Genomic DNA, 15,312 nt, shown 5'->3' with positions numbered 1-15,312 from the left:
CTCCCAGGTTATGACTCCTGGTCTAATCCTATATTTACCATACAAGGGTAGGTTAGGCAACTTCTTACAGTTTGCACATAAATCTGGGTCATGGAGTTAACTGACTAAGTTATCTTTCCTTTTTTTAAAAAAAAGAAAGGCTTACCAGGTTAGTTTTCTTTCTTTGGTGGGATCTATCCTCTGAATCTGGATTTTGCCAGAATCTATCATATTTGGTACCTCACCTTATCCTTTCCAACCATAAATGTGATTATGGGTAGGAAAAAAGTACTTTGAGCACTTTTAGTAAAATTATGATGCAACATACAACATGTTATCACTTATTTTACTACTGAGTCCACCAAAGCTTCCTGTATCCAGGGAGTGGATGGTATCAGGTTGACCCTTAAGAGTGCATTATTCATCTGTTTACTACTATTTGCAAAAACAAAAGCTATTAGGTGATGGGCTGTCCCATATCAAATATCCTTGCAGGAGTCAGGTTTGCCTCTGATGAAAAATAATTCTGCCCACCCTTTGTGTGTATGTGTGTGTGCTCAGTCGCTAAGTCCTGTCTGAGTCCTTAGGACCCCATGGACTGTAAACCCACCAGGCTCCTCTGTCCTTGGGATTCTCTAGGAAAGAATACTGGCGTGGGTTGCCATTCCCTCCTCTAGGGAATCTTCCCAACCCAAGGATAGAACCTGCATCTCCTGTGTCTCCAGCTTTGGTAGGCAGGTTCTTTACCACCAGTGCCCCCCATCCTTTAGACCTCCTCAATACATATGATTTCTCTTGGGGTCGGAGGGACACTATTATGTTCCTCTCAATGTCAGACAAACTTCTTTGATAGCTTTGTGACCTTGGGCACATGCCTTAACCTCTCTGTTTCCTCAGTTGTAAAATGGATTGACTGCCAGCTGTTTTGATGCTGAAAGCCTTTAATATGTTTGAAAACACCTAACAACAGAGCGAAGTCGACAGCAGGTATTTAAAGAGCGTTAATTTCCTTCCTTCTCCAGGTAAGGGCTCATTGAAAGATCAGTAAAATTTTGTGTAGTTGTGCGAGGTGTGTTTTCCTTAGAAAGAAAATCCACAGTTTAACAGATTATCATGGGGGCCAGCGATGTTCCTGAAAAAGAATTGTAGATTCTCCTGCCTGCAACCGCCAAATGGTAAATCTCTTTCTCAGGGGATCAGATTTTTTGTGAATATTTTTGTTCTCTGGGTACTCTTTCTTGTAGCCTGATAACAGAAGAGAATAACCAGGTGAGGGGCTTTCTTTCTCAAGACAGGGTCCCTTTGAACTTTCCCTGAGGGCCCTGTGACTCCCGTTTGTGTTCCCTCCCATATGAGGGGGAGTGTGCCATCCAGAACTGGGAAGCAGGTTTAAGGTCGCTCAGCCTTTGAGGGTCGCTTCCTCCCCGAAAAACCAACTTTTGTGGGCTTCCTCAAGCTAAAGGGACTCTCTTCAGCTCCAGCTGTTAGTCAAAACCTCGTGGTGCAACCCCGGCCGCCAATCCCACCCTCCTAGGCCCCAATCCCGAAGCGGTGGGGGCGGGGAGGCCGCGCGCGCCGCTTCCGCTCCTCCACACCACCAGAGGGCGCTGCGGTCCCGCCTCTGCCTTCCCGGGGTGCTTCGCGCCGGGCCCCTTCCGCGTGGGTGAGTGAATGTGAGAGTCAGCGTCGCGCCGCGCGCGCCGACCGCCTCCGCCGCCCGGCGCTCTTATTTCGGCTGCGAGGAGCGAGCGCGCGCGTAAAGGCATAGAGACGGGCGTTGAGCTCTCGGGCTAGAGCGTCGCCGAGTCGGAGCCGGAGCCCGAGCCGCGCGCTGTGTCTCCGCTGCGTCCGCCGAGGCCCCCGAGTGTCAGGGACAAAAGCCGCCACCGCGCCGTCTGTTCTCGTCGCCGGGGCTCATCCGCTGTCGCCGCCGCCCTGAGGAGAGTCTGCCGCCGTCTTCACCCGCGAGGATCCGAGAGCCATGTCGGCCAGCAGCCTCTTGGAGCAGGTACAGGCCCGGCCCGCATGCCTCGGCCATTGTGTGAGGCGAGAGGGAGCCTGACTAGGCCCGGACCCGCCGCCCCCAGTCGGGCCAAGGCGAGGCGGCGCCTCTCGCGGGCCAGGTTTCGAGCCTCTCAGGCCGGCCGCGCCCAGCGCCTCGCCCTCGGCCCGTTCTCCCCGCTCTTCCCCGGGCCTCGGAGCCCGCCGGCCGCGCCGCGTCCCTTCCTCTCAGAGGGCCTCGTTTTTCTCTTGTTTCCTTCCCCTTCCTTGAAGCCCTGGCCCCCTCGCGTTGTTTGTGGCGCGGCCCCGGCTCCTCTCCGCGGCCCCCTCCGGCTTCGCACTTCCCCCGCCTCCCATCTTCAGCCTTCCCCTCCACCCCCGTTCCTGACGCCGCTCTTCAGGCCTGCGCCTTTATTCCCTTCTCGGGCCCGGCTTTAATTTGTCTTTCCTTTTCCGTTTCTTCCTCGGACGACTTGCCGCTCGGTGACGTTTCCTTCGCCTGCAGAGACCAAAAGGTCAAGGAAACAAAGGTGAGCCCGGCTCCGCCGGTGGCCCGGGGCGGGCGGGGGGACCCGGAGTGGGGGGGCGGGGTCTCCGGGAAGCGCCCCGGGGAGAGGACCTTTCGGAAGCCGCTTAGTTTGCAGGTGCCTCACACACTTGAGTGTTTGACCCTTTCGGTGTGTTCCTGCAGCTGACGAACAGCTTTTTAGTGAACAAGGAGTAATTCATTAGAAGTGGGGGGTGGAATCGGTCTTGAAATGTTCCAGGTCCTTAGTTTCCTGTAGGTCTTAGAAGGCCTTTGTTTTTCATCCTCGTGGATCACACTCTGGAAGTACTCACATGTGGTGGGGGAGGGGAAGCGGGAGGGAATTGAAATCTAGAGGAGCCAATTAAATGACCTTTTTAGATCAACTTTCTCTGGATGGAGGGAGACATTTTCACTGACGAATTGTTGCTCAGCATTCACTCTCATCTTTACCGTTCTGAAATACAAACTTGCTCTGTTTAGTAAGGTTTTTCTCTTGTTAGGAGGTAATTTGATTAATTTGGGAGGTAGATTGTACGATTGAGACACTCCTAATTGGAATTTTTTTCCTCTAGTACAAAATGGATCTGTACATCAAAAGGATGGATTAAACGATGATGATTTTGAACCTTACTTGAGTCCACAGGCAAGGCCCGTGAGTAGTTAACCATTTACATGCTTGATCGTAGGATGTAGTATACGTTTATTCTTTGCTCTGCTCTATCAATAAATCTAATTTTCACTGGACGACTTTTAAAAGTTGCTACAGATGTTGTAGGCTGTTAAGATTCTCATCTTTATTGTCAGCAAACAATTCTCTGAGGCTAGTACTGATGACATTTTATAGTGTACTAACAGCAACACTTGTTTGAGTAGTTCTTCCTCCTTACCAAGAATCTAACAGTGTGAAACTTGAGTACTTTTCTGTGTTAAATATTTTCACCCCTAAAACGTTTTTCACGTTGGCTTCTTTGGGGAGCTATAGAATTTACAAAATGGATTTAAAGTGATATAACATAGTGTTCAGCACAAAGATAGATCAAGAATAATGGAATTCAGTTTTTGCAATGTAATTATCTTCTCATGTGAAGATGAGTTGCATGTAGGTTCACGTATGAACATGACCTGTGCACACAAAATGTTTTGACTTGGCAGGTCTTTGTATTAGTATTTTGAATCCCAAAGACACAGCCACAATGTTGTAGCTAATAAATATAATTCCCCAGACTAATTAGCCAAAAGGAAAATTGACAGTAACTCATTCGGAATATCCTAGAAGATAGAGAAGCTTATGGAACATTTATATAAATTCTGAACAGATGCTCTGTGATGTATATAATAGTTTGGAATAACTTGACATGTTAGTGAGAGTGCATGTTTGGGCCTAATTCTTAGGTAAAACTCTCTGATTCCTTATGTAAAAGTTTCTGCATTGAAAGTGTAGAAACCACTAAGTAAGTGATTGGGGAAAAGTTTTTACAGAAGACAACCAGTTAATCAGGAAAAGTAGGGAAGGAAGTAGAGGAATGAACTATCACTGGGTTCCTGCTATTGAAGTAGTTTGCTTACATAATCATAACAGGGAGAGTGAGAGCATTTGGAAACATAATTCTAGGTAGTTCTTGTGAAACATTGTGTAATTCAGTTTTGAGCTCAGGGGCATGTGGGAACCTGCCAGATCAGGTGTAGGTATTCAGCTGTTATAATATAACCTGTGATAATGAGTGCATTTGTTTTATTACAAAGAAAGCTAAAACTTAAATGTCTTGAAAAACTTAGGGGGTGGTATATAAATTTTGGTTGAGAAGACATAATTTAAGAATCTTTGTAGTTTGTCAAGAGTGTTTCATCTATTAACCAATTTTTATCACATTTGAAATAATTCTTCAGGCTTAATGTATTAAGTGTAGACTGAATTTCTTATTTATAATGAATTTGGGGCTGTTAAAATTATAACACTATCTTTGAGACTTAGATTTTTTGTAAACTTGAGGGTATATGTCACTTAGTTTTTTAAAAGAAAATTTTAAATTGGTTGAGAAAAGCACCACTATTTAAGTAAACTGCATTAGTTAAAAAATTTAATCTTCAAGAGATGTGTTTTTAGTGGCCAGGGAGAAGTACTCTTGGCTTTGATAATACAAACTAATACAGACCTAGCATATTAATAGTTATCAAGAACAACGTTCCCTATTGACTAGTTAGTGGAGTCTTAGATACCAGAGCTCTTTTGAAGTTAGGATAAAGCACTCTATTTTTGAGTTGAGCTGACTCTGGGTGTATAGAAACCAATTGTATGTATCTGTTACTTTGATTTAAGGGACTACTTTGTGAGTTGTAGGGTTTATTTAAAAAAAAGTTAAAATACTGTCAGCACAGATGAAAGAATGTTTTTACAATGTAATGTTTTCTAATATGAAGACTAGTTGGGTAAAACTTTTTCTGGTTGTTATTATCAAGGATGATTCCTTTTTTAAAGATACGGACTGTACCATGCCTTTAGAAATTAATTCCTGTTTTTAATGGAAAAGTTAAGTGTACATTTTAGCTACAGCCTTTACTTTTATAGATGAAACAGAACAAATAGCAATACTTGTTTAGTTTTGAATCCTCTGGAAGCCACTGTGTACTTTCTTTCCAGGTTATAATTTTTTTTTTTCATTTTTTAAAATTTAAGGTTATAATTAAATAGTGGCGTCTACTGATGTTCTCAAATGGTCTGCCAGAAAGCTATATTATAAACTAGATGTATTGAACTTTTCTTTTTGGTTTATGGTTGGGTAATGGCTGCACAGATTTGGGGGATAGAAATTGAAATTTCTAGTTCTTTTTGTTGTTTTATTTGTTATACAATGCAGTTTTAATAGGAAACTCTTTTGAATATTCTTCTGTTCTGTCAGTATTCCCATTCCTTCAGTCCAGAGATAGTGGTTTTAATAAAGGTATCCTCAGAGAGTGGGCTTCCCAGGTAGCTCAGATGGTAAAGAACTCACCTGCAATGCAGGAGGACCCTGGTTCCATTCCTGGGTCAGGAAGATCCCTGGAGAAGGGATAGGCTACCCACTCCAGTATTCTTGGGCTCCCTGGTGGCTCAACTGGTAAAGAATCCACCTGCAGTGTGGGAGACATGGGTTCTCCCTGGGTTGGGAAGATACGCTGGAGGAGGGTATGGCAACCTACTCCAGTATTCATGCTAGGAGAATCACCGTGGACAGACAAGCCTGGTGGGCTACAGTCCATGGGGTCTCAAAGAGTCAGAGACGACTGAGCAGCTAAGCACACATTCTTTCTCACAGAACAGGACTTGCACTTGGTGAGATGCTGGGTTTTCCCTTTTCTGAATTGAAGCACTAAAAGCTAAGGCCTGTGTTCACTGTATGTCAGTTTAGTTTTAAATGTTTAAACACTTCAATGATTAAACCAAAATATCTTAGTCTATAAAAATGCCAGCAAGTTTATGGGAAGAGACCATCTGAAAAAAAAAAAAAAAACACTCATTTTTATGGTAATGGCTGAAATGTTTGTACTGTATGAATAATTCGGAGAGGAAATGTCCTGGTTGTTTTATTTATTTTTGTGTTTAGTTCTAATTTGCCTTTTTTTTCCTTCCACAGAATAATGCATATACTGCCATGTCAGATTCCTACTTACCCAGTTACTACAGTCCCTCCATTGGCTTCTCCTATTCTTTGGGTGAAGCTGCTTGGTCTACTGGGGGTGACACAGCCATGCCCTATCTAACTTCTTATGGACAGCTCAGCAACGGAGAGCCTCACTTTCTACCAGATGCAATGTTTGGACAACCAGGAGCCCTGGGTAGCACTCCATTTCTTGGTCAGCATGGTTTTAATTTCTTTCCCAGTGGGATTGACTTCTCAGCCTGGGGAAATAACAGTTCTCAGGGACAGTCTACTCAGAGTTCTGGATATAGTAGCAATTATGCTTATGCACCTAGCTCCTTGGGTGGAGCCATGATTGATGGACAGTCAGCTTTTGCCAGTGAGACCCTCAATAAGGCTCCTGGCATGAATACTATAGACCAAGGGATGGCAGCACTGAAGTTGGGTAGCACAGAAGTTGCAAGCAGTGTTCCAAAAGTTGTAGGCTCTGCTGTTGGTAGTGGGTCCATTACTAGTAACATCGTGGCTTCCAATAGTTTGCCTCCAGCTACCATTGCTCCTCCAAAACCAGCATCTTGGGCTGATATTGCTAGCAAGCCTGCGAAACAGCAACCCAAGTTGAAGACCAAGAATGGCATTGCAGGGTCAAGTCTTCCACCACCCCCAATAAAGCATAACATGGATATTGGAACTTGGGATAACAAGGGTCCTGTGGCAAAAGCCCCCTCACAGGCTTTGGTTCAGAATATAGGTCAGCAGCCAACCCAAGGGTCTCCGCAGCCTGTAGGTCAGCAGGCTAACAATAGCCCACCAGTGGCTCAGGCATCAGTAGGGCAACAGACGCAGCCATTGCCTCCACCTCCACCACAGCCTGCTCAGCTGTCAGTGCAGCAGCAGGCAGCTCAGCCAACCCGCTGGGTAGCACCTCGGAACCGTGGCAGTGGGTTCGGTCATAATGGGGTGGATGGTAATGGAGTAGGACAGACTCAGGCTGGATCTGGATCTACTCCTTCAGAACCTCATCCCGTCTTGGAGAAGCTTCGGTCCATTAATAACTATAACCCCAAGGATTTTGACTGGAATCTGAAACACGGCCGGGTTTTCATCATTAAGAGCTACTCCGAGGACGATATCCACCGTTCCATTAAGTATAATATCTGGTGCAGCACAGAGCATGGTAACAAGAGACTGGATGCTGCTTATCGCTCCATGAACGGGAAAGGCCCCGTTTACTTACTTTTCAGTGTCAACGGCAGTGGACACTTCTGTGGTGTCGCAGAAATGAAATCTGCTGTGGACTACAACACATGTGCAGGTGTGTGGTCCCAGGACAAATGGAAGGGCCGTTTTGATGTCAGGTGGATTTTTGTGAAGGACGTTCCCAATAGCCAACTGCGACACATTCGCCTAGAGAACAACGAGAATAAACCAGTGACCAACTCCAGGGACACTCAGGAAGTGCCTCTGGAAAAAGCTAAGCAGGTGTTGAAAATCATAGCCAGCTACAAGCACACCACTTCCATTTTTGATGACTTCTCACACTATGAGAAACGCCAAGAGGAAGAAGAAAGTGTTAAAAAGGTAACCAGCTTTCCCTTCTTAAAACTTTAAGGGAAGGAGAAGGAACTAGAGAGAACAGGAGAAGTATAATACTGAATCGTTAATAAAAGCTTTGTAAATAACACAAGTATCATTTAACAGTTCAAGTCTTTATGGGAGGATAATTGGTCTTATTATTTGAACCTTAGTGTGAAAGAGTGTGGGAACATTAATAGGGGACAGAAATGTGGGCTTAAGTTAAAGGAAAGCAGAAACCATAGAGAAACTGACTATGCAGGAACAGGTGAAGAGTGAGTCTGAAAAGTACACAAAGGGAGTAATTGAAGTGAAAGAAACAGAACTGAAAGTAGGAAAAGATTGAGGTTGTAATGTGGCAGAGAAAAAGATAAAAATTCTGTTGCAGGTTTTGGCCTAGCTGGGTACTTAGTTATTTTCAAGAGTCACCAAGCCCTGACATTTCTGCCTGCCTGCTGACAACTGACAGTGTTAAGGAGGATGTTTTTCAGAACTTTCTTCCTTATTCCTATCTTTTGTAGTGTTCTGCTTAATCATTTTTTTTTCCAAGATATTTTTCCCATTAGAAAAGTTTGTTTATTTTATAAAACTTGAAAAACAGATGGTTGGAAAAAGCTGGCCTCTTGCTCTTAACATTTTGCTGTATTCCTAAAGATCCACTTTCTTGTTTCTCTGTAACAGGTGGTTATCTTGGACAGAGTGATGGGGAATAGATCTATACTAAAAGGTTGAATACATTTGAAAGAGTTGGTCCTGTGCATTGAGTGTGTAAGGACCGTAAACGAATGATAAAATACTGGTCAGGGCAGATCATGTATTATCCAGAACTTAAACATATTTAAATGTAGAAAGTAGGTGAAAAGATAATGGCAAGGAGATAATACTTTAAAATTTTTTTCATTAATGATAGAATCCTGAGTGGTTAGTTTCAAATGTAAAATAAACAAAACTTGACAGTTACATGGAGAGGGCAGTGGCACCCCACTCCAGTACTCTTGCCTGGAAAATCCCATGGATGGAGGAGCCTGGTGGGCTGCCGTCAATGGGGTCACACAGAGTTGGACACAACTGAAGCGACTTAGCAGCAGCAACGGTTATGTAAATATATTCTCCTTGAATTGGTCATTAATTCATAGGGATCTTCTGTACTTGATCTAGGACCTGAGGCACTTCTTTTGCCTCTGTAAAGGAGGACTGCTCAAAGGAATAACTTTGCTCAGGTAGATTCTCCACCTCCATAATACAGAATCAGAGGTCTGTAGTTGCCTAAAACAGGATGGTTGACTTTTTTCTTCCTATATATACAGACAAATAAGAAATAAAGATATACTTGTCAGTGATGCTGAAGTATTGTGGAGATAGAGCCAGATTACTGAAAAGTTGGCTGTCAGAAAAAACTTGCTCCTTTCCTAGAGTTTTAATAATTTAACTTAAAATTCTCTGTAATCTTGTAGAAAAAAGATAGTTGATTATTTTTGCCAAACTTGTGAAAGGCTCTAAGTATGTCTGCACAGGCTTCTCTTTCTGGAGGAACAAGAGAGGAGACTGTGGCTTTTGGGGCATCATGTAATGGCAGAGCAGATTATTAATGTGTGTGAGGGGCATCCAGGTGCTTGGTTTAATCTCTTGGAACATGCATAGTGTCTTATATATTAAGAACCTACTTGCTTTCATCTGCAAAGTTCTGTTCTACATTTTGTGGTTTTAAAAGTAAGAAGGCAAAGACAGGACTATTTTTTGGAATGTACAGCGTAACTGTTAAGATCATTCTGTGTATATTAGAACTAGTGGGGAAGCTGTTTAAAATTGAAGTAGCAAGTTTGAGGATTGTTAACTTATGTTCAGTCTTTATCAAGTATTAAATTCACTTGAGTGGTTCAGTGAATGATAAAACTTCATAAGAAGGTGTAAGATACATTGACCAGCCTTGTATTTTCAAAGAGTGAGTGTAGTAATCAAGCTAAGGTCTTTGTTAAGGTAACTGATAGATCTTCCATAAAGACTTTAGATGAATGAGTATCCTAATTGTTCTCAGGTGAACTAATCACCAAAAATAAAAATAAAAGCTATTATACTTGTGTCAGATTACTTTTTAGTTTACTTTCTGTAAGAAAAACTTGCTGAGGTTTCAGGAAGGTCCCTACGATTGCTTCCGAATCCAGTTACGCTTTCAGTCAGTATTGCCTTACTCCAGTGTTGCCCACTGTTACTCTTTAACATGCTTACATAACTGACTGTAAACTGTACTTTTTAGTCTGTTAGGCTTCCAAGATAAAACAAGTTTCATGAGAATGGGACTGATAGCTCATTGAAGCAGTACACTCCCTTAAGTGGGGTGTTTGTGTGTCTGCCTTGGTATTATTTACAAGATTGCAAAAGATCTTTTGACCAAATGGTAACTCAGTCAGTAGGGAAATACTTAATACTTCATCCTAAAAATGATGTCACAGCTGTTCTAAAGTTCCGTGATTGGGCATGTTTCTTGGCAGAACACAGTGAAGCAGAACTACACCCATTTTTGCCTTGTTCTGTCACATGATCTAATTCAATATCATAAAATCTTTTCAAGATCTATCTGGCTCGAATCTCTTAGCTGTCTGGCTTGATGCTTCCAGCAAATTTTAGTGACTTCTGGTATGTGGTTTACTTTCCTCGGATACTGTTTTGTAAACTCTTTCTGCATTTGTTTAGAACTTGCCCCTCTGCATTTGTTTAGAACTTGCCCCTAATTGTTAAATATTTCTTCTGTGACATCACTTTTGAAGGCTTCATAGTATTCTGTCAAAGGTTTATTGTAATTCGCCAGTCCCTGTTGAGTATGTCAGCTTCTTTATACTTTTTTCCCGGCTAAAATAACACTGTTGTAAACATGCTAAGGGGCTTCCCTGATAGCTCACTTGGTAAAGAATCCGCCTGCAGTGCCGGAAACCCCGGTTCAATTCCTGGGTCTGGAAGATCCTCTGGAGAAGGGGTAGGCTACTCATTCCAGTATTCTTGGGCTTCCCTTGTGGCTCAGCTGGTAAAGAATCCGCCTGCAATATGGGAAACCTGGGTTCGAGCCCTGGGTTGGGAAGATCCCCTGGAGAAGGGAAAGGCTACCTACCACTTCAGTATTCTGAGCTGGAGAATTCCATGGACTGTATAGTCCATGGTGTTGCAAAGACTCGGACATGACTGAGTGGCTTTCACTCACTCACTGTAACGTTCTAAGATATAAATATTGATTCACACCTATCCTTAAGTGCTGGGTCAAAGTACATGCTTTTTGAAGATCTTGGCTGTGCTATACATTGCCATGAGCCTTTTTCTTAAAATTTTTTTTGTTGAGAGAGCTCTGTCAGATATTCAAAAGGCAGCGACAGTCAATTTTTCCCTCTATCTCAACTTCGGAGTATTCTGGGATAGAGGGAGAGTTGCTCCTTGCATTAGTGATGACTTTGTTTATAAACCTCATAAAATAGTTGGCTTGGTTTTATCTTTCTAGCCTTTTAACTTTAGGCAAAAATAAGATAGGCTTTTTTGGTGGCTCAGTGGTAAAGAATCCGCCTGTCAATGCAGGAGATGTGGGGTTGAACCCTGGGTCGAGAAGATTCCCTTGTAGAAGGGAATGGCAGCTCACTCCAGCGTTCTTGCGTAGGAAATCCCATGGACAGAAGAGCCTGGTGGGCTACAGTCCGTGGGGTCACAAAGAGTTGGACATGACTTAGCGACTAAACAATAACAACAAATATGATAGTCTAGTAGAGGGGACTAAGGGCTGTGTAATTCTCTTAAAGCCTAGCCCAACATTAGACTCAGCCAGATTACCTGGGTAAGGGTTTATCCAGTTGTTTAACTGGAAAGCTCAGGGGAATTTAGGAGAGACAGATCTAGAGAAAATGTGATTATAATGACAACGGCTTAAGGTTTAAAAAAATTTTTTTTACTATTAAAAAATTCCATTACTAGTAAGTGAGAATAGTAGGATTTCTTTACCTCTAGGATTCAAATTTTCTTTTTCTTTTTTTTTAAATTTTATTTATTATTATTTTTTAAATTTTATTTTATTTTTAAACTTTACAATATTGTACTGGTTCTGCCATATATCGAAATGAATCTGCCACAGGCATACATGTGTTCCCCATCCTGAACCCTCCTCCCTAGGATTCAAATTTTTAAGCAGAGGACTTAAAAATGGAGACTTAATTGTGTTTGGATGTAATGAAAATTTATTATGGTGTGTAAGAATTGAGATGAAGTTATTTATCTTTTCTTTGAACAATTTTACAATGTGTTAGACTTTACAGAAAAATCGGAGGAGTCTTGTCAGGGAGCCTTACATTAGTGACACGTAACAGTACAAAATGGAAAGTGTTTTCTCAAGGTATGCACAGAGTGCCAGTTTGCAAGCTTGAAGATTGCCTAACCCAGTTTGGGGTGTGGGTTGGTTGATCATAGAAGAATCCTTGAAGAAGTGATCTCTGAGCTGTGCCTTAAAAGATACGTAGAGGATAGCCAGAGATGTTTTGAAAAGAGTGAACATAGTTTCAGAACAGCTCAAGTCTGTATAGATAATTTGGAATAGGAATTCTTGTATAGTTCAAGAAGAAGTCTAATTGGAGATTGTCAGATGTGTTTCTCGTAAGGAAGTTTGGAGATCAGTTGAGGAAAAGGGAGTTGATTTGCATTTAGTTGGATGTAGAAGGAATCTACTGAGATAGATACAAAGTTGGCTTAAAAAAACAGGTATGAAGGGTAGGGTCTAATTTGAATCAGGTTGGAGGAGGTCCCTGATGTAACCTTCACATGAAAGGCAGTGGGAAACTTGTAGAAGTAAAGGTGGACCTGTACTATTACTGTATGTATACAGCTCACTTCTCAGCTCACTTCTTCTCACAGTGTGTTTTAGACATGTTATCTTATGTCTTATTTCTCATCATAGTGTTTAGCTTAGTAGAGGTGATTTAGAAGGGGAATATAACTTTTTAAAAACTCTGGTAGGTTTATTCTTCATGTCAGTGACAGCACTAGAATCAATGGATAGAGGTTATAGGGAGGAAAATTTTTGTAAATAAAAGAGAGAACTTTTCTAAAAATGAAGTCTTAGTCACAGGAAGGTTTGAAGAAAAGACCCAAAGGACTTTTATTAGATAAATTGTAAAGAAGATTCACATATGGGGTAGTTTAGATCAGAGAAATTGAGGGTTAAGAGAGGGTTCTCTCTCTCTCCCCAGTGGCTTACTCCTGTCCAACTCTTGCAATCCCATGGACTGTAGCCTGCCAGGCGGCTCCTCTCCAGGCAAGAATACTGGAGTGGGTTGCCATTTCCTTCTCCAGGAAGAGAGAGTTAGGTGGCTTGATAACATTTGAGGTTCATGGAGAGGAATTGATGATACAAAAGAGGTCTTTTTTGGAAGACCTTATTTTTGTTTGTGTTCTATAATTTCTGACTTAAATACTTAACTACATATAAAATATAAAAAAGGGCTTGAGGCTAGAAGAAGATAGATGACAGAAAGGATTTGTGAATTCTCAGTGGATCTTAGTATAGATTAGGTGTCTGGGTAGTTAGTAATATATTTATTGTGTGTTAATGAAAAGCTTATCTAAAATGTAATAAAGACTTAGCAAAGAAACAGAGGTGATTACCACATAATTGTTTCCTTTTTAAAGAAAAAAAAATCTAGGTTTACTGTAGTGTTGGCACAAGTAATATTTCTCTTTATAAGGAAGTTGTTTTTTTTTTTTCTTTCAGCTCTCATTTTCCCCCCTCACCCTTTAACTTGGACATTCAGTTCCTTGTTTACAAATATTGACTTCATTTTCAACTTCAGAAAAAAATTTAAAATATCAAAGTTTTGGTGATGCAAAAATCAGAAAGGAAAAAGCCATCACTTTAGCTACATGTATTGTTTTATTAAATCTTTAAGAAATAAATAACCAGGGAGTATTGTTCTTTCCATTTAACAATATCCCACTCCTGTTTTTTTAAATTACTTCTTCAGAACTAGTGAGTGGGCATCCTGTTTTAATCAGGATGGCAAACTTGAATGTTTTGTAAAATTCTAAGGCAGTCTATGTTTTCTGTCTTGCAGATAAATTTACTTGTCTTTTTGCTAATAGGATTGAGGGAATTCTATTTGTATTACTCACCTTCCTTGCTTTGTGGATAGATTAAATGCCTCTCTGTAGCCTTCTTAAAGGAGGACCAAAAGAGGATAGGTGACGCTGAATTTGGAACTTTTTGAAGCATGCCCTTTGTTTGTATCTATCTTTCAACAAATGTGTTTGTGTTAATTGCTGGGATAGAACAGATAAACAAGGCACCATCTTTGTCTTAGGACCAAATAGTGTTGTTAAGTGTACAACAAAATGGATAAAATATGAGATAAGAGCTGTAACAGAGGGATGAAGAAATAGTTTGGCTTTCTGGAGAAGTGGTAAGTTTGGGGAAATTAAGAAAGGCTTCATGGAGGAAACAGCATTTGGTCTGTATCAAATAGAATGAGTAAGGGGGTAATAAGCACTTAATGATAGCACAGTGCTTGGAACTTGTTGCACATAAAAGTTTAGCTTTCCCATCTAGTATATCATTCTCATATTTTAGATGAGGAAGCAGGCTCAAAGAGGTTCTGTATAGAGATCTCATAGGTACAGGTGGTGGAGTTGGTATTTCAGTGTCCAAGTCCAATAATGTGCTTGAGCTTGCTCATTGTGAGGCAGCTGTTTAGGTTTCAAGAATTTTAGCAAGCCAGTTAAATACAATCATTAAATTATGTGAATTTAAAAATTAAATACATTGTATTAATAGGTGTTTTAGATTTCTATTTATGTTTAATTACATTATAAACTACAATTTGAAATGTAAATTAAACTACATAAATTTAGAATACTGTTATTACCATTAAACCATAATATTTAAATTAATCAATCTTGAAGTTATGTCTGTATCAATATAATACACTGCAATTGCATGTCTCTTAGCCCTACAGATAGCCCATTTTTAGTTTGAGGTCAGCTATGTTATTGACACTACAGAAATTGGCAAATGCTGTATACAAATCAGAACTTGATTTTTGTTGATTGTCTAGACTTAAAAGTGATAGAGAAAATAATGCAGATTTGCCGTGAGGCATTCAGGATCAAATCCATGTTCCCTGCAGTGAAAGTGCGGAGTCCTAACCACTGGACTACCAGGAAGCTCCCTTAATGCAGATTAAACACACTTATGTCTCTATCCTAACATATTTTGAATAACACAAAATTTGAGGAATTAGTCTTCCACAATTTGAGAATCATTATCCAGTTTAGCAAGGAAGTTGTTCAGATTGATGAGCCAGTGAAGTCTTGACATACGTCTTCATTTCAGTTGTCTTAAGTCAGTAATGGGCACTAACTTTGTTAGGCACTTTCATAGTTTACTTTAATCCCCGCACCAACTCTCAGACACAAAATTTATAGGTAGGAAATTGGAAACTCAGGTTAGCAATGCAACTAAAATCATCTGTTAAATGAATAGAGAGAGGTAGAGGTGACTCAGAGGCCACGTGAGAGTTTTTTACAATAGTTGGGAGAAAGACACTGAGAGCCTGAATCAAGATAGTGGGAATGGGGAAATGTGATAGAAACATT

At 41.1% G+C, this 15,312-nt stretch overlaps 1 protein-coding gene across 1 annotated transcript in view; it reads left to right on the top strand.

Annotated features, from left to right (window-relative positions):
• The first annotated feature begins 881 nt into the window (after positions 1-881).
• YTHDF2 (YTH N6-methyladenosine RNA binding protein F2) overlaps positions 882-15,312 on the top strand; it is a 31,007-nt gene continuing 16,576 nt past the window's right edge. Inside the window, exons 1-4 of the mRNA XM_061390706.1 lie at positions 882-1,987; positions 2,486-2,510; positions 3,082-3,161; positions 6,121-7,707. Coding sequence (XP_061246690.1) covers positions 1,961-1,987; positions 2,486-2,510; positions 3,082-3,161; positions 6,121-7,707 — 1,719 coding nt within the window. The 5' untranslated portion in view covers positions 882-1,960. The remainder of the gene's footprint in view (positions 1,988-2,485; positions 2,511-3,081; positions 3,162-6,120; positions 7,708-15,312) is intronic.

The sequence above is a fragment of the Bos javanicus genome, chromosome 2 (genome assembly GCF_032452875.1).
Source record: "Bos javanicus breed banteng chromosome 2, ARS-OSU_banteng_1.0, whole genome shotgun sequence".
Lineage (NCBI taxonomy): Eukaryota > Metazoa > Chordata > Mammalia > Artiodactyla > Bovidae > Bos > Bos javanicus.
This window is presented reverse-complemented; position numbering and strand designations above follow the sequence as displayed.